At 39.7% G+C, this 20,159-nt stretch overlaps 1 protein-coding gene across 2 annotated transcripts in view; it reads left to right on the top strand.

Annotated features, from left to right (window-relative positions):
- Positions 1-20,159, top strand: part of SHANK2 (SH3 and multiple ankyrin repeat domains 2) — a 364,507-nt gene that overhangs the window by 219,085 nt on the left and 125,263 nt on the right. For both annotated transcript variants that reach the window (XM_064452904.1, XM_064452902.1), the window contains one exon: positions 1,354-1,478. In XM_064452904.1, the coding sequence (XP_064308974.1) occupies positions 1,354-1,478 (125 nt within the window). The remainder of the gene's footprint in view (positions 1-1,353; positions 1,479-20,159) is intronic.

Raw genomic sequence — 20,159 nt, 5'->3', positions numbered from 1 at the left:
ATATGTAATATTTTGTCATTAATCTGTTTTGTTATGCAGTTTACCTAACTATGGGAAACCTGCTTTCCTTATAAAAACCTGCTTCTTTATTTCAAATGTCAGTCTATTTAAATAGGTCTGCAAATAGAAATAGACAAGAGAGTGATGTTTTGTTTAAAATAGGTGTGGATCTTCTGCAAGGTGACATTGGTGCAGTTTTAGTATGAAAATATGATCTTTTTTTATATCTTCAGAAGCTGCACGTATGTTGCATGGCCTGTAGTGTGCTCATTTTAAAAGCTGTTCATATGTTAAACTGCATGTTACTTTTCTGTAGACTAAAATCTGTAATAATGGCATTCTTCAGAGTTAAAAAAAGCATTCTATTTAATGCTTTGCTTTTTAACTTTCAGTCCAGTTTGCTCCTTTTGTATTTAAAAAAAAATATATATGATGGTATGTCCCATCTCTTGCTCCCCCTCATTTTACATGGGTTCTCCCTTGCCTTGCTTGAGCATGAAAATTTTTCCATATCTTCATTCTTGGGACATCATTTTTGCTCTCCCTGCTCCCCCACCCCCAAACTGGTGCCACCGTAAATTTTCAGGGTCGTAAAAGCTTTTCTAATTTTAGCTAAATAAAAATTTTTGCAGTTCTACTGGGAAAGCAAATAGCGCTGCCTTTTAGCTAACCCATTGGCATGAGTTGTCTGTGCATCGAGCAGAGGTTACTCCCTCTACGTAAGCCCAACAATTGTCCCCAGATTTTCTCTGTAACAGTGAGGGCACCTCAGGTGAAAGACCCAAGGACTTTTCTGTATGTGTACGTGACAGAGAGAGGGGGCTGTTACGAGGCCTGCTGTGCCTCCTTTCCTAAAAAGTGATTTCTTCCATTATCTTCTTTGTAACATACGTCTAAATCCAGGAGAAAAATGCAGTTTGATCTTTCATCCTCTCCCACCCACCCCAGTTCGGCTGGATGCTCTCTTCGGGCTACAGTACATAATCCATTTTTAGTTGGACGTTTCCAGAGTTACAGGCGTTTGGCTAGGCATACAAAAGGGTTACTCGAACTAATACTGAATACCCTGGAATACTCAGAATCCAGCTATCGCCTCATACAGCTTGATTTGGTTTGTGTCAGTAAAGCAGCATGTATTTTCCTCTCTGAATTGAAGACCTGTGGATTGCTGTTGCAGAGAGATTGCACTCTGTTCCCAGCACCTTGATATCCTCTGAGGCAGAGTCCTCTTACTTTTAGCACCCACCATTTTTTAACCATCAGTTTGAATGGCCAATAATAGGCCTTTAGTCAAGTGGTATTTGCAAGCACTCCATAACTTTCTTTTTTTTAATGTGGTATTTATTTTTAAAGCTGACACACCAATTGAAGAATTCACCCCAACTCCAGCCTTTCCTGCTTTGCAGTACTTGGAATCTGTGGATGAAGGGGGAGTAGCATGGCAAGCTGGCCTGAGAACTGGAGACTTTTTGATCGAGGTAGGAGATCCTGAAATTTGATTCTCAGTGGGGGAAATACTGACGTTCCCTTTGTAGAATTTACTTTGGAAAGTGTGTGATGCTTCTGAACAGCAAGTTCAGTGGACGAACACTGCCAATGTGTACTTCACTTGATTTTAAAAATCTCTCACATCATTTAGGAAAGCAGTTAAAAAGAACAATGTTCAGGTTGGCTGGCAATTTTCTGTTTGTTCTTTTTGTTGTTTGGGAATACGCTGTCAGAGAAATTTGGGAGTTTTTATTCTTTGCGTTATTGAATTGATGTTTAGATTAACTCCAATATTTATTGTAGGCTATCAATTCTGTGGTCTTGTAAATATTTTTACAGAGTCACCAGCATTAATGACCTTTTATGCAACTATTTCTGCAATCAGAAATACCAGTGGTCTAGTGCTGTTCAGAAACCATGGACAATACAGCAAATTACTTGGGCTTGAAATTAAATATTTCCAACAGTGCACTGTAAATACAATCATACAAAAAAAAAGAGCAATGGGTGTTATCGCAATATAACTTAATGTATAAAAAGGGTATATTTAAATACTCTCTTCAGTCGTACCAAAAAAATGTCTTCGCGTTTTATATTTTGGAGGATTTTTGGTTGGTATTTTAGGTTTTGTTGGATTAGTTGCTACTCCTTTTTAGTGTTACTGGGCAGTTTGCAACAAAATTGTGATTTGGGATTTTCTTCCTCTTCCCCCCACAACCTTTTCACGACCAACAAAGCAATGCTGTGGTCCTGTGAAACTAGGTATTTAAAAATAGGTCTTTCAGGATGGATCAACCAAGTCTTGACTGCAAGATCTGTTTATTTTATTTTTATTTTTTTCCTCTTCAGGCATATATGTGTTTTGTTAAAGTATTTACTGGTACTACAGCATTTATTTCTGCAGAGCTGGCCTTTACATTCGGGGGAAGATATAATATGCAGCTTTTATTTGTTGCGTGCATTGAACTCCCATGGTGATTGAATTTAAATAGTTGCACCGCTTCCTCGCATTGTAACAAAGAAAGAACAGGATTTGCAGACTTCTGAAGGAAATAGATGTGCGTTTTCACCTGTGTCTTCAAAGCACATTTTTCTTACTGTTTGTTTACTTAAGAATAAGCATTTGTCAAACTATTAAACAAGAGCTTACAAATTGAACTGGTACGTACTCTGGGCAAGGATGCTTTCAAAACTGTGATTACTGACGTTAGGTGTTTTTTTAAACAATGCTTTATTTTTAGAGGTTGATTTCTTGTTAGGCTTTTAATCTGTAGGAAGCATGAACAGTCTGTACTGGCTGATTTCACAGAGAGATTCGATGGTGAATAATGTGTCATTTAATGGAGAGGATTACAGAATGATAACTATGCATATGGATTTTTTAAAGATCTCTGAAGGGATGCAATAAGTCTGGGTAGCTGATTCTGCACAAAGCTTTACGGGTTTTCTGGCAAATGAAGGAAGAATTATAGTTAATTGCCCAGGCAATTTACTCCTAGCCTTAGCTTAGAGGAGCAGTTAGACATGCACATGCATTGCTGAGTCAGGACATTAATCCATACTCTACACAGTCCAGCATATTTGTAATTAATTCTCAAAGAAGCAGTTGTTACACACAAACCAAGTCCGTTTCTGTGTAATTTATGCTCATCGGGGTTATTCTGTTCTGAGTTTTGCAACTCAAGTGAGAGGATATGGTAATCCTGAGAAACCACAACTTTGCTGTTGTTGAAGACTTTTATGTTGGAGAAAGGCTGGGTTTTTTTCTCTTTTATGAACTACGTGTGCAGTGCACAGTACTCTCTAGCTATAGAAAGCCATCTTTGAAGATATTTACACTGATGCAAAAGGTTCTGCTGTTGAAATATAAATGACTGGTCCACCTGCACTTCTAGGAGTGCCAGGCTACTTTATTTCTTGTGTTGAACTGAGAAGAATTAAATGTGCTACACGTTGCAGGGAGTGGTTTCTTTAACTGGTGTAGTTAGTCTGTCTTATTGTTAAATGCTTCCTCCCATGACTCTAAAGTTTATGCTGCTGTGTCTAAGTGCCACCTCATCCATTTGTAAGTAATATAATGCATTTATCATAAATGTCGCATGAATAATAAAAGAGTTAATGGGCAACTAGGGTCCTAATTAGTCCCATTTATAATGCTTGCGGCAAGCGTCAGGCTTGAGGGAGGTGAGTGTCCAGTTTGGCAGAGGGTGAAATGCAAGGGAGAGCAGATGTTTTGCTCTTGCTCGAGGAGGTTTGTTGGCTTGGGATCATGGAGATAAGGGGAACCTTTTTCCCTTACTCCTCACTATGGAAAGACAGGTTTGAGAGGATAAGTCCCTTTCTTGGGAGCAGGGGTGATCATGAGGGTAGATGAAGAGAAGGCATCATTTCTTCATGTGTAATTATGGTCTCTGGAGGGGATAAACCATCAATATCAGCTACTGAGCATACTAAAGTAGTTCAGCATTGAAGGTAATGCGTGTTGAGCAGAACAAATAAAAGATCTATACAGAAAAGGAAGAGGAGGTGTTGTCATGCTTCAGCAGGTGAACAGAATAGGTATTGGCTGGAACAGGGCTGGCGTAGTTTCATCTGACTGAGTTTTCATCAAGTGTGCAGTTTTTCTGAAAACCCACAAGGTACTCATTTGTCCAACCTGTACAATTAATTTTAACACGACACTTCGGAGACTGGTGTTAAACTTGCCTGTGGAAATAGCGTTCACAGGCTTTTCATGGAAATTTCTGACAATGTACAGTTTTTCCAGTCATATTTTTTGTGATAAAAATTATCATGTGTGTAGTGGCTTTTCTGGATAGAGCACAAATAAAATGTATCGGAAAAGCACATGAGTAGCCTTAGAGCAGAAACAGTCAGCTAGGGACAGCTGTCTTATCTGTGGATTTTCATAAGCAATTCCACAGTTTCCAATTCGTGTGATTTTTTCTTAGGTTTGATAAGGGGTACATTTAGAGTTGGTTGTTACAACTGAGAGAGCTTATATAGCTTCCCCTGTTCGCTATTTTTCACGTTTTCAGTTGACGTTTTCTTGAATCTTGGTATCTGCCCAGTTAAAGCAACATATTAGTGCAAGTGCTATCCAACCTACAATTACATTTTCCATTAGAAAGGGACTTAAAAAACTACAACGATGGTTAATGTGTACACCAATTCTGAAGACATTGTGGGTCATTGTTAGTTCATAAGAGCACCTGGATTTCTATACGACACCTGTTCAAGTTTGCACATGCTTGATCAGAAAAAGTCAAATCATAAGCTGATTTGATTTGTGCTTGAAATATTTGCAAGAAGAAGTGTATACCTCTGGCTCTAAATCTCCTATTCATGAACAACCTTTACGTGCCCAACCCTTCCTTACCTTTGTTTAGTGTAGTAGTCAAACTACGCATAAATAGAGGAACCACTGAACACTACTGCTCAGTGCTGCCTTACACCTTGACTTAAAGAATTCTTTAAGCTGGGTTTTGTTTTCTTTTGAGATTTCCTTTGATGACGTATACAAGTCTAACCATCTATAAATAAAGAGATTCATTAAAGAGGAAGAGGTTTTTTAACTCAGAATAGCTTTTTGGGGTTTTTTTTAGTACAGTAGGGTATAGGCTGTCTTAGTAAATTAAACCCCAGTGGATTAACTATTTGTTGTTGTACCCATGAGCGTGCAGCTGTGTTGCAGGTGTTGCATGATAGGATGTGTGGGGATTTTTCATCTGCCACAGAGCATATCTCGTATCAAACAATAACGGTATAGTGTCAATACTTAGGAAGTTAAACTAATTCTGCAATACTTTACCAGAATAATGCATTTCTTCTCTAAATGAGGCGTTGCGCTTTGCATTATTGTGCCATAAAATCAGTTATTTTTCCAGATAAATTGAAATGTTATTGTCTTCGGAATAGAATGGCTGCTTATTTACATTCCAGTTAAAATGTAAACTAGATAAAACTGGTGTATTACCCATTTTAAAAAAAATGAAAAGAAGGGAAAAAAAAAAGGCAAAATTCAAGGTTTGATTTGAAGATCAAAACCAGAGATGGTAATAAAAAAAAATAATCTCCATTTCGCTGCGGAACAGTTCAGTTGGCACATGTACTAAACATGCAAAATAGTCGGTAGTGCAACCGCCTGTACTTCTTTCCCTCAAGAGCTGTTAGAATTTACTAATACAAACTTTTCTTTAATTAGAGGTAGGTGGAAAATAGACATAATTTCATTACAGACAGCATTATTTTATCGTTGTATTAGATAAAGATATATGTCCTCTGGCTGTATATAGGAAGTAGCAATAAACATTTAGGGAGACACCTAAAATATCTGGAACATTTTTTAAAAAAATACACACGTACACACGCGAGTAACTTTAGATTCGTATTTAGCAACAGGTTAGATTTTTGTTTTATTCCAGTAAACGCTTTATGCAAACTTCAGAACTGATCTGGAAAGCAAGCTTTTAACTTTGTTGTTGTAACTTAAGACTATAGTAATTATGAATATTTTTGGCAAGCATAGCAGTGTTATGTTTTACATTTGTATTCAATGGCTGGATGAATTGGTGGTTTTATAAAGCCATCTGTTAATGATTTAAATCCTTTCAGCAATAGAGAAACCTTCCCATCCTTAGGTAATCATTAATTGCCCTGTGGCTGAGTTTTCTCTTATTCCTAGTGTGAACCTCGCTAGCTTCTGCCGCCAGCTATAAATCAAATTCTTTTTTTTTCAAGCAGCTACATGGGGACCATGATATTTTTTCTCTCTTGGAAATAAACTGAGGCTTTGTTAGTGTCTTTGTAATAGCATGGATCATCACGTGGCAGTTTTTTGCAGTTGTTTTCTGAATATTTGTTCCTATCCTCCCAGAAGCGTGGACGCCAGCTAGGTGCCGTACTTGGTAAGAGCCTCCCTAACATTGTCTGTAGGAGGAAGAAATAAAACCAAGCAATATCCTTACATTTTGGAGTGCTGTCTTTACCTCTCTCTTAGGGCCTGCTGGTGGACCAAAGGAGCAGGGTCCACCCTAGCTGACTGTCTAGCGTTAGGGGGGTTTTGTTGCCAATTTGGCTGCTCCTCCTGTGTACGCAGCGACCTCCCCTCCTGCGTGTTAAGCAGGAGAACGGCCGGGCTCATTGCGGCGTGCCCTGAGCTGTTCGGTTCCTAGACAGCATCGAGTTCAGGGTTTGGTTCAGCTGTACAAACCATATTCTTGCACCTTTTTAATGATGAGAGATTGACCAAAACTGCAACAGCACTGCAGTGTTTCAGCACATATATATATCTCTATATGTGTCATGTGTACTGAACGTTTGTGCATGTATGTACATGGTTATGGTAATGGTAGCGGGGCTGTCACTAACCTGCAACTCTGAGACACAGCAGATCTTGCACATCTAGACTGGGCACCAGTATTTTTAAATCTATATATTTAATTGATACATAGTTCAATTCAACTGACCGTTAGAGGAAAAAGGTAATTTCTGTTTACCTGTTAGTCATAATCCCTCAATTATGTGACATCTGAATATGTTTATTAAGCGCGAGCTTCTTCTTAAGATGAAAGTTGTCAGAGTCCAAAGGAAAATTTCTTCCTCTCTTGATTTTGGAATTCTTCTGCTGGAGCGTACCTACAGGTGTATTAGAGAAGTGGGACCATGGGGTCGTGGGAAAAAGAGCAGCTCTGGTGCAAGTGTTGAACAGGCTGGTGTATCCGTGCAGTCTCTGACCAAGCAGATTAATTTCTTACTTCATGGAGAACTATTTTGCTTTCTTTCCACTTAAACTCAGTGAGTGAGGGTTTGGGGGGTGTTTTTCCCCTTAATTTATGTTTTTAGTGGGTGATGGCAGCTGAATGAATTTACTGTTCCTTCAAAGTGCTTTGGATCTGATCAAAAGCACCATAGAAAAAGACAAGTATTTTGGATTGTTCTTTTTATCTGTTTAAATGCAGCCTCTAACCTGTAGGAGGTGATGGTATGATCATAAAAAAGATGGACCGATCTTGTTTAATTCTAAAAATACATTAATAAGACTGTTACCTTTTCAGCATAGATGGAAACAGGCAGACAAAAAAGAACTGGGTTCTTACAAGAGCTTGGTGGTTCATGCCTAAGCAAAGAATATGCTTTAAAATAGCACTGAAAAGCAGATGAAAATCAAATCTCTCTGCTGTTGTCAGACATACAAAACCAGGCTCTGAGCAAAACTGGGAAGCACTTTCCTTTAGCCCTGATTCTACACAAGGTGTATCCTGGGCTGGTAAACCCAAGGTGCAGGAGAAAATGGTGGTATTTATCAGATTTCCCAGAAATGTAACAAGTACCAATTTGATACTGGGAGCTGATTTTTATGCTTCTTTCAGAGGAGGATTTGGAAGGAGGTTTGGTGATAATGGCAGCAACAGTCAGGATTATCTCTGTGTCCATTCAGTTCTCCATTATCAGTTTTCAGGCGTTTTGACCTAGATGCCACAGTATTTTTAAGAGAAGTTTGCTAGCATTTCTACACTGAGGGATTCTGCTGAAGCTCGTGGGACTGAGTGCGGAGTGTGGAGCTATCCACAGGGAGCTTTTTGACTTCTTGTGAATATGAAAACCAATATTTCCCTGACTTCCTACTACAAAAATCCTCTAAAAATAGCAAATTTGTTTAGAGATAAGCTGCTTATTATAAATAGCCAGTTCTTGGCCACCTAGAAGTCATCCAGTGGCATCTAGCCATGTTGGCCATCCAGCGTTTCACATAAAGCACAGCTATGGATAGTCTTCGCTCTTGCAGTCGTCTGTCTGTCCTCTGTTCAAATAATACAAGAATAAGGCAGCTCTTCCATTTCTAGCTCTTAGGTGTTGTGGTTGGGTATTAAGACTAATAACACCATATGAATAAATGTCATTTTTAAGGTATAGTTTAGAGATTTCCAGAAGACATTATATTAAAATTAATTTCTCTGAAGCCAGTTAGCTTTTTTTAGTCTCTCGATACTATGGAAACCTGGTTGCCGGAATGGAGCTATATGAAAAACAGTACTTGTGCCTGGTATTTTAGGGGAGAAAATACGATTTCTTTCAATTGTGAGGTGTTGCTACAGACCTGCAAAATTATGGGTGAAGGAAAATAGATGAGTTGTTTTCAAAGGTGAAGAGTAAACTGACAAATTCCTATTGTGGAGTGCTGCAGCAGAACTAACCTAATACCTGGAATTTTTCTTCATCTTTTTTCTTTTTCCTTTTTTTGGGGGGGAGGAGTAAGCATCTTGCAAGCAGCAGAAAAACTATAATGTGGAGTTACACGTGTGTACACGGTTTTTTTACTTATTTATTGCCAGTTTTCTTTTTCTTATTCTGAGACTGGTGATCAGTTAGCTGACAAGCTAAGTTCACCTGCTGGTTGTGTTTTATGAACCACAAGTCTGTCCGAAGGTTAAAAGGAAGTTGCTTGACATCTGATAATCACATGCTCCATGAGCCGTAACCTTACCCTCTTTTCCTACCTGTTCCTCCTCCCCACCCAAAATCTCTAGTTTTCTGAAGAAATGGCTTCATCTGCGGTCTCAAATGATGCAAATACATCTTTGCTACTCTCTCCGAATCTGAAAAAGCAAATGAAAACTCTAGAACTTGGCACATGTTCTATTAATTTAGTTTTCTTGGTAGGTTTTCCTGAGCATCATAATCTTTTAACCGATACTGTGGAATGGTGTTCCGAAACCATTTCAGATGTTTCAGAGGGGTTAGGTAAATCACTTCATGTTGGTGTACAGAACAGGCTCCCCACTGCTTTTGTGTGGGTGCTAGGAACTGCAGAAACGCTCCCGAGTTAGGGAAATACTGAACTTTTGAATCTGATCTAGCAGCAGCTCTGCACTCCTTTATCATTTTCTTTTGCATTCGATATCTAGTGTGTCCTCTATAGAAAGAGTGGCCGTGGGTTCAGATTTAACCCATTATTTAATTAAAAAAGCAGAGGGAGGCTTCCTTCCCTATCCCTTTTCTGATCCTGCAATGGCTGAAGATATAAGGAAAAATCACAAACTTCCACCTACCTCTCAGTCTAATTCAGGTCCTTTCGCAACCTTAGGGTATGTATGAAGAGTGTAGGGGTCTAGCTTCTGTAACAGAAAATAGGAGTGGTCAAAACCAGGACACGCAAGGCAACGTAGTTCGGCAAATGATCTAGTGAAAAGCTTGCTGATTTTAGTAGATGGGAATGTTCAGTGTTGGAGGTGTGCTAAGCCTGATCACAGTAAACGGGTGGTCACCCCTCTCAGAGAGCGGCTGTGCTCCTCTGCAGTTATGGTGCAGCTGTGCAGGAGCTCTGACACACGATGGCTTTCCAAGGAGAAGCCGCCTTGTGTTCTGCTACGTTCAAAGCATTTCCTGCGGCTTGCGCCTGGGGAGCTCAGCAAATTTATCTAATAAGGAATTGAAATATACTTTAAATCAATCAGATTAGAAATAACATTTTATATCCTATTGTAATGCTGATATGAATCTTTTTTGAGACTCTTGTATATACAGTAGAGAATAAGGGTCCTTTATCTTTCCTACTTAATTTTTGCTTCATATACTCTGGCAGTAATCTGGGGAGCTGGATTTCTAGTTCTCCTCATCTTGCGGTACAAAGTCTTGTTACAAAAACGTTATTTCTCTGCGGTGAGAGTTTTGCCTGTCAGTTTTCAAAATAGGAACTCCTGGATGGATAGTCCTTACGGCAAGTGGCAACTTTCCTGGTATGGGGTGCTGGATGTGGTTGGACTTGAAGGTCTCTGAAGGCTTTCTTGATCAGAGCGCTGAAAATTGTCCTAGCAAATACATCAAAGGTTTAACGGAGTTTTTGAAGAACAGGTATCTAGGATAAAAGTTGGTAGCTAAATATATCTTGATTTGCTGATGAAAAGAAAATTTAAAAGCATGCATGTACATAAAAAAGAACTTGTGGAAGAGTTTGTTTACAACCTGGAACAAAATGGGTTGATTGTGGATAAATATCATGGTTGTTCAAATACTCATTGGACTAAAGAAGGGAGTTAAGAGAGAATCATGACAATCCTGGGCAGACTAGGTCATTGCAGAGATACGCTTCACCAGGATTTACTAGTTTAATGGTTGCTAAAGAATTGGCATTAAAGATGGCAGAAAAGCCTTTTTATAAAGGCTTGGCTTGGACTTGCACTGATGTCGTGTAACAAGATGATGTAACCTGGCATCTCTTTGATGGCAGCCTACATGCTGAAATAGGTGAGGCAGCGTGCGAAGCTCATGCTTTTAATCCCAAAAGCAGGTCTGTGAGGCAGCCACCAAAGCCCTGCGTTAACTGTGTTGTATTTTCTTTTAAAGAACCATAAGCTGCAAAATCAAAGAATCCTTTTTCTGTTTTAATTCACAATATAAATCTCTCTAGTATTCTTATTGCAATTCTTTCTTTTGGAATTGTTCTTCTAACAGGCTTCAAACAACTGCTGTTGCTTTTAATGGAATCAACCTGTGGCTTGGCTTTTCAGCACTAGATAGATTTGTGTGAGGCAGGAGTCATTGTTGACAGACTTGGAAGTTGTTAACAGCACATTTGGTGTATTTATTTACACTGAGGGTTATTATGACTCACTTCAAGTGCTAAATTAAAGAGAGAACTGTTTTCAAATGACCAGGAAAACATTTATTGTAAGCATTTTCTTAAAGTTTCTTCTTAGTTTTTTATATCTAAATATACTTCATTGATTTTGCCTATTATGGAGCTTGCTTTTACAAAATATGTTCAGATTGGGAATTGATGTGGTTTGCCTGTGAGTAGGTATTTGGTTCCCATAATTCCTTGTGCATTCTTAGAATCTGTTCGAGATAATTTAGTAGAAACCAAGTGTACATCTAACAAATTGATTCTTCTTCAGAGGTGGAAATTATGTAGGCACCTGTTGTCCAAGAATCAAAGACTAGGGTTATCCATCCCCAAGTCTCATTTTTCTGCAACTTTTTCTCCGTTTCTTCTCCCTACCCCATGCAAACCTCTTCAGAAGTGGTGTTCAGTTCTTTAGTCCTTTTGCTTCTTTCTTACTGTGTGGGCCCAACTCTGGGTGCTTGAAATTGGCCCATTGGGTCTCCCAAAGGTGTAGTGCTGTGGTTTTGTGCTTACGTAGCATATTGGTTGAGGTATTTTCCTCCAGATAATTCTTGTTCCACCCGTAAAGGTGTTACAACCTCAGTACTGAGACAAGATGCTTCTTTTTGGCAGCTGTGAAGTTGAGGAAACTGCCCGTGTCTCGCCTGATAGCCAATAATGCAAAACGGGCTACTGCTGCCATTTTAAGACCTGCCACATGATGTCCTTACAAAGTAGTTGGGATAACTTGCAGCATTTGAGAGCTCTGGGAGGCAGAGTTCCAGCTTTCTGCGTTAACTGTAATGGCCTTATTCAAGTGTTCACGCTTCAGCTGGTTCACTGGGAGTGAAAACATGCGATTCAGAACTTTCTCATGGTGGGTACATACTCTGATGGCTACGTGTGGTGGCTGGATCCTCTACGAGCTATTCAAATGCACCCAATCTAGCTACATTAAATCATGTAACTTAGGCACTCACTTTTTTTCCCCCCCTTCTTCAAGGGAGATTGAAATGAAAGCCAGATTCATTTCATATAGATTAGGATGTACAAATGTTCGCTGGAATAGAAAGGCTGTTTAGGTAGATTTTTCCATCTCTGAAGGGGTTATGTAGCTGATAAGTTCTTGTGTTTAGCAGTAGAAAACAGGAGGGGTTTGGAACATAAAGAATGCGAACTGGTACAATGTCTTACACTGCTGTAAAGCTCATGAAGAATGCCTTTTGCAAACGGGAATATTGTTGGCTTTCTAACATTACAGAGGAATTTTTAGTAAGTGAAATTTCGCCTTCATTTGCAAGCTAACCTGTATCTAATTGCTAGATTACTATTTAAACATCAGCTTGCCTCTCTGTTTATTAAAAAAAATTTGATATTTTAAGTAGTTGCATATACTCTGTTTTCCTGATTTTATTGTACAAATGGATGGCAATCCAATTTACATTTTAAAATATTTTTTTCTAAAGACCTTTTGAGGTATAAAAGTTGTTTAATTTTTTTTTTAAAATTATGAACTTATATGCAAAAATGATGCTGCTAGGCAATTATCCACCCAGAGAGTTTTCAATACAATTACTCATGATAAACACCAGATCTGTGACATGACGACAGTTTCTGGTAGATGCGTGATCCCATTCTAAGTATTGACTTCCAAATTGGCATGATTGTGCAAGTCCGCATTTTAGAAAATTCTGTTTATTTACAGACGAGAAGTATATAAAACTAGATGAAGGCAGATACTACAATTAAGGTGAACCCACTTGCAGCGTTACCAGTCAGCAGAACAGAATCGGAGGGTGGGTTTTGCCCAGTTGCTCCCAGTGAAAGATTGTATATTTGAGTTTAAACTGTTGTAGAAGCCAGCCTGAGTTTAAACAGCTGAGGTAGAAACAGGTGAAGGAAATTTGTGCTATCATTCAGCGTGATGCATATTTGCATGTGGCTCTGCTCTGGAAAATTGTGATTGGAAAAGAGAGGTAGCAAACCTCTAGCCTTAGCAGTCAGCTCCTAAGTTGGCATAGTCTTAGGAAAAGTGTGCAACTGCAGTTGAACCACCTAGGGTAACTGAGATTTAGGTTGTTTAAACATTTGCTCATAGGTTTTGGGGGTTGTATTTTTCTTTATATTATTTTTTTCACTAAAATACAGAGCAGATGCATCTCACAGTCAGTTTGATCCATTGCTGTAGTGCTTAGAATACTGTTGCAGCTTTGTTTAAAATGTCTGGCCTCTAGCTCAAGGGAAAAGAATACAGCCAGAATATTCCTTCCAAAATGATGAATAGAGTTTGGATCTCACAGACTTCTCCAATACCCTAGATGGGACTATTTTTCACACTTTAGGGAAGTACTGGGATTTTAAACAGGCATGTTTGGTTGCCATGAATCATTTTCTCATCATTTTCAGTGCCACCAGCATTCAAGCTTCTAATTCTTGCATTTTTCTACCTCCAGTGTTCATGATTTTTGCATTATTTTTAAATCCCCAGATTTTTTCTGTCATTACCTTATAAAAATAAAACTTATGATTTTCATCTTCAAATATTTTTGTTATAAATCTGCAAAGGAAGGAAAAAATACCTAGATACCTGGTTGTCAACATTTTATTGAAATTTCATGGTTGCCTTTTGTTACATCTTGTTTTTGTTGGGCTCTGGCAACAGGGAGCAATACATACAGTCCTTAACCTAATGCCGAATGTGTTCATATTTTGAGTTGACACTGAGCAATGGCTCCGTAGTATGCTTGAGTTTTTTCAGACATACTTGTTGAGTCTGTTAGTATTATTGGCTAATTTCTCATATTGCTGGTTTGACAGTTGTCTCGCGTTTCTGTCCTCAAAAGGTCTTCATGGAAAAATACCAATGGTTTGTTGGGCTTTTGCTTTGGGTTTATTTTTATTTTTCTTCTAATATTTAAATTTAATCATTTCCCATAGATAGGAAACGTTTTTTTTTCCCCCCTTCTGATTTTGATTTCCAGTCCATAGGGTTCTGAGTAGAGGAACACTGCCTTCAATAAAGTATGCCATGTTTGCACAGAAACTTCTTTTATTGTTTTGTAATAACATCTTTGGAAGAAGTGTCTCTCTTGAATTATTATTTTAATTAGTTTTGATTCACTTTGGTTATTATTCTCTCCTGTGCATACAGAGAACTGTCTCGCAACAAAGTTTACGCTGAAAACTTCCCCGTTACAATTATAGACATTAAAAAATTACATATCAGGTCCTCCCGATGCTACTGTTTGCAGAATAAGATACTTCGAAGGTTTATCTTGTCTCAGACACGCTGTTATAAAGCGTCGCCGCACTGGGCTCTCCTGCGGCGCATGCGGCAGACTGGATCTTGGAGAAACTGACTTCAAATGCCAACTTTCTCTGTACTTATGGGAAGGTTCCTGCCTGTCTGGTCTTTCGTATCCTAAATATAAAATGGGATATTTACCCTGCATGATCTGCAGAGTTGAGCGTTTGCTTTATGAGGAGCTTGCATACATCAGCAGGGGTGGCTAAAACTTAAGGTAGGCTCAATAAACCTGTTGCCAAAGGATCCTCCTGGTCTCTGCAAGCCCCGTCTGTTTCTAGCACAAGAAGGGTTTGATTTTATTTGATGCTTTCGATCTATATTATCTGTATTTATGAGGTTTTGTAAGGTCCAGCTATGTCTTACTGCCCTCTTCGACAAGTTAACTTTGAGTGTTGTTGTCTGAGTAACATTCTCCAAGTAGTGCGTGAACTGCTGTCAGAAAGGCAGGGAGACCAAAAATAGGTAAAATGTAATCCCAGCATACTTCTTTTCTTTTGTCAGTCTCTTTGCTAAAGAGAAAAAAAAAAATAGGAAAAAACCCACTTATAAATGTAATCCCAAAAGTTGAAAGAACTGGCAAGAAAACAAGAAAATTGGGAAAAAGTGATTACAATTTTCTTTTCCCATCAGCGTACTGGGACATTTTGATCTGATGCTTTAACAGTTAGATTGTGATATATTTTGTGATGCAGAATAAAGCTTCAAGGTATCAATCTCAGGATCAACTTCGTGTTTGCAAATCATCAGCTTGACTGAACGGCTCTGTTGGGTTTTTAGGATGTTAGGGGTGGGCGGAGAAAGAAGGATATACTAAGGTCTAGAATTGCAGAAACTAATTTAAAATGTAGCATTTACTAAACCTCCTATGTAATGTGGAAAATGCATACCAGCATATTTCAAGAAAAAAATAAACACCAAAGAAAGGCTGCCTGGGACTTCACTTTAAGGAAGTTGTCAGTAGGTGAAGTTTTTTGAATCAGCCTGTGTTGCTAAGAGCTACCCAAGTCAAAATAAAACAGTAAATTCTTCATCAAAAGATAAAACTATGGCTTCATAGACAAGATTTCTTTCTTAAGGACTCCAAACCACTGCTAGGCTTTAAAGCAAGGGCCTGGTTGTCTTAGGTTAGAGAAAAAAAAAGCTCAGAAAACACTCAAGGTAAGCACATAAGTTGGGCTGGCTCAATCCAGTCCCTGTGTTTCTGCATAAATACTAGTAGGAAGCGAATGGCAGTACATGTTTTGAAAAATTAAACATTTGAAAATTGTCAGATTTATGGCTGTATATCAAAGCACTGAATCACTCAAGGATCTATCAGCAGTAAAATATGCAAGTAAGGCTTGTAACGTGTTGTTCATATGTGGAAAACAGTATTAATCCAGCACTTCCTAATAACTGGGAATTCTGACCAATCTTTAAAAAAATTATCATCTAAATTCCTCATTTTTGAAGGATTTCTTAAAAAGGTAAAACAGTTGATTGTATTTGTGGAATCCATACTCTCCTTTCATCCTCCCATTCTTGCCATCTTACTGCTAATGCCAACTTTACCATCTGATTCTTCTGTCGGTTACTATAGATAACCCTGTAGTTCGAGCAGAGGTATCCAAACTGCTGCACCTTAGCTCATCATCAAAATCAGGCTTCGGGACCCAATAGCATTCAGAGAGCTGGTACTGAAAAATGAGAGTCCAGCTATGAGCCCGGCTGCCTGCGAGGAGCGCTGCCACGTTCCTCAGGTGTTCGGGGATCCCGGAGGCGTGCAGTCCAGATAGATCGCTTTTCCCTCAGCATTACTAATACCAGCGGTGGCATGAGCTGGATGTAGCTGCTTCAGCTACCATATGTATCCATCTCTTCAGGCTGTTCATGTTACATGGCAGTTTTGGCAGTCTGCTGGGGTTTTTCTGAGTAATGCAAGTGGTGGGGAATAATAATATTAACCCCTTTGTATCTTAGCCAGCCGTGAGTAGCATTTTGTGGAACAGAGAGCGCTTTGTAACCTCCCCTGCTGACCCTTTCTCCACCTCTGTGCCTCTCAAAATGGACAGATCGTAGAAACATAGAATCTGTATCTCAAGTTGGAAGGGACCCATAAGGATCATTGAGTCCAACTCCCTGCTCCTCGCAGGACTACCTAAAAATAAATCATATGACTGAGAGCATCTTCCAGATGCTCCTTGAACTCTGACAGGTTCCCCACTTCCCTGGGGAGCCTGTTCCAGTGACCGACCACCCCCAGTGAAGCAGTACGTGTCAGGTAGCCTGTTTACGCTATTTAGGCTATCCACCTGGATGTGGATATACTTTCTAAGGAGGTGATAGTGTAATAAAAGGATTATATGATTCACCTTCTACATTTTTTCCAGCAATTTAAAAAGATAATGTGTGATTGTTTTCCCTTGTCCTACTTCACTGCCAAGGTCAAATATGAATGGCAACCAGAGTGGTTAATGCCAACAGCCTTTTTCTTTCTTCTGGAAGTGGGAGATTTTCAGTAGCAATATAATATAGCACTGCAGGCTTTTTCTTGGGTGAACCAAAAGCTAATGCTTCCTAACTTCTCCATGGAGTCATTTCCAGATCATCAAAGGACATGAATCCTTTATTGAGAGCCGAAGGCTAGCGATGGTTGAGTTATGGTGACGTTATTAAAATATTGACATCACATCAGTGTCTTGAGTATAAGACAACTCTGTTTTGATAAAGAGAGGACAGAGAAAGCATGGATAAACTGTTGTTTTCTAATACAGGGAAATGAACGCAGAAAAAAATGCTTATCGGCTTGAATTTCCAGGAAAAAAACCCAAAACAAAACACAAGACCACAAACCCATTTGTTTTACCAACACTGCTGATATATGTTCAGTTTGGGGCCCCTCAGGACAAGAGGGACATTAAGGTGCTGGAGCGTCTCCAGAGAAGGGCAGCGGGGCTGGGGCAGGGTCTGGAGCACAAGTGTGCTGGGGGGCGGCTGGGGGGGCTGGGGGGGTTTAGCCTGGAGAAGGGGGGGCTGAGGGGAGCCCTTCTCGCTCTCTGCAGCTGCCTGAGAGGGGCTGGAGTGAGGGGGGGGCTGGTCTCTTCTCCCAGGTCACCAGTGACGGGACGAGAGGAAATGGCCTCAAGCTGCACCAGGGGAGGTTTAATTGGATATTGGGAAACATTTCTTCCCTGCCAGAGCGGTCAGGCCCTGGCACAGGCTGCCCAGAGAGGTGGGGGAGTCACCATCCCTGGGGGTGTTCAAAAAACGTGTAGATGTGGCACCTCAGGGCACAGTTTAAGAGACATAGTAGTGTTGGGTTGACAGTTGGACTTGATGATCCTAGAGGTCTTTTCCAACCATAAAGATTCTGTGAAAGTCCTCATCAAAGATTATTTGAGATGTCTACATAGGCCCAGACAGCTTTGCCAGATAATCCTTTGCTGTTTGCTCTGCTTAGGTTAGTGCCACTTTGTTACATCCAACAGCCTTCCTTCCTCACCCTTTCACTGGAAGGTATAAATGTTATGCTTTGCTGCTGTTACCTGTATTCAGTGTGGGAAAGGGAGGTAGGTATTGCTGACACGCTGCACCCTCATGTAGCAGGTTGCGTATGAGCCCAGCAGACCTGCACATCCTCAGACTTGTTTGTGAGCTTCCCTGGGCTTCCTGCCTAGGAGCAAACAATACCACTTAACTAGCTCTCGAGTTGCCACTAATTGAAGCAGCATAATTATCAAATACTTGGACTCACTCCACATCTGAAATAAAACAGCTGTGTTATAATGTTATGATCAAATTCTTTCACTGTTATATGACCTAATAAATTAACGGTTGGGAATCATGCATTTGTGACTCACAGTCTGTCACTAAAATATTCTCATTTCATCAATGGTCTTTTGGATAAATTTCTCTGAATGGGTACTGGTTTACTTAGTCTGAAAAGAAATGTGGCTGTTTCATGCCATCAGTTCTAAATGGGCTGAGTCAGTGGTCTCTGGTCTACAGAAGAGTAATGAAGAAACTAGGAAATAATTAAATATTTGTGTAAAGAATTGGCTTCACAGGGGACTGACTGCCTCATCAGTTTAGTGAGAGATGTAGGCCAGCTCCTGGGAGCTCTCAAAATTGTCCTGGGTTGCTGCTCAAGGAGCTGTCTGGATACACTTTATGTAGTTAGATCATCTGGAGAAAGAGTAATACAGCATATTGTGGACTAACCCTTGCTGCAACAAGCTTAAGGGTGAAAAAGTAAACAATTCCGTTTTTGCCAAGCAAAAGATTAATATCTTTTTTGCAAAATTATAATTAGTTTAAACTACGAGCAATAAAACATTCTTCTGAATTCAACTAAACCTGACTTCTCTTCAGCTGTGCAAGTATTTCCATTTGCTTGGGAACTGGCAATCCTTCCATACAGGCTGGCCTGCCTCAGACACCTTTCACAACTAAAGATATGCGCCCTCTTTTTCCTTCCTTTCTTGTTTTTGTATCAGGAATGCTGCTACCAAAAAAGGCAGCATAGTTAAATGGCTTCTAAACAATGCCGTTTAGAATTAGGAAGCCTTATCTAAAAATTGGAACTGTTAACAGGGAAGAGAGAATTTAAATCCTGCAGAGTTAAAACCATAGTACGGCTCGCCAAAATAGCTCTCGAGGAAGAACTAGCTAAAGGCATAACATCTCATGATAGATTTTTATTCTTTCAAATCTACCAGAAATAGGAAGGTCTGCCAGAGGTCAGCAGACCTGAAAGATGATGGATCTATAGAAGGGAGCACTTCTGAAAGAGGATGCCGTAGATGAAAAAATCAGTGAATTCTTAGTGATATTCTTAACTATGGGATAGGGCTGCTTCCTCAGGTCAGCTGCGGTCTGGCCTGTAGGTCCTTCAGCGTACCTATGCCCCGAGGTGCAGGGTCCTGCCTTCCCCCTCGGGTTGGTGCCGCCATCCACCAGTGCTAATTTGTGCGTCTAGCTGAAAAGTGAGAGGAATAAAAAAAACATGGGGTCAGCAATCAGCTTAACTGTCAAGAACCACGTAGAAAGCCTCTTGACTGCAGGCACTACCACAGGACAGCAGTTTACTGTTAGATCAATTTAAGCATAAGCCTACCCTGAGGAGCAATGTCTGATTTCATAGGCACCACCGAAAAGTTTCATAACTGACTGACAAAATGAACAGTAACAAATCATCAGGACAAGGTGATGTTCCAAGGGTAACTCAGATATGAAATTTCCAAGCAGAAGTAGTATCTGTCGCGTATCTGTTGCTCCGTCTTGATAGCAGAGGAATGGGACGTAACAAGTGCATCGCTGGACTTAGAGATGCAGAAATGACCCTGAGAACTGAACTAGGAAGTTTGTTTCCACTGCTGGAGAGCTGGAATGTCACAAAGATTCGAATCACTGGAAATGTGGTTAAAGAAAAGATGAACCTCCAAGAACCAAAATGGCATTTATAAAGGGAAATTATGTGTTTTGAAGGAGTTGGTAGTTATAGGGATAACTACAGTGACTCCTTCGCTTCGATTTGGTTGTCCAGAAAGAAACGCTTAAAAACAAGCTATTGTGTAGGAAGGGAAAATTACTTCTATAATAAAGGAGCAGAAATAAAGCGTAGAAATAACTAAACAGTTTTTAGAATAGAGGGGAAAGGAGTGAGATTTTAGAGGGCTCTGTGCTGTGAACTGTCCTGTTAAATCTGTACAGAAAATATCAGATTTAATCTCAGGCATAATTCAAAGAAAGTGAAGCACTTGGAGCTTGCCGAAGGATCCA

This window comes from Phalacrocorax carbo, chromosome 5, assembly GCF_963921805.1.
Source record: "Phalacrocorax carbo chromosome 5, bPhaCar2.1, whole genome shotgun sequence".
Classification (NCBI taxonomy): domain Eukaryota; kingdom Metazoa; phylum Chordata; class Aves; order Suliformes; family Phalacrocoracidae; genus Phalacrocorax; species Phalacrocorax carbo.
Note: the sequence above shows the minus strand (reverse complement) of the source record. Positions and strands in the feature narration are given on the sequence as shown.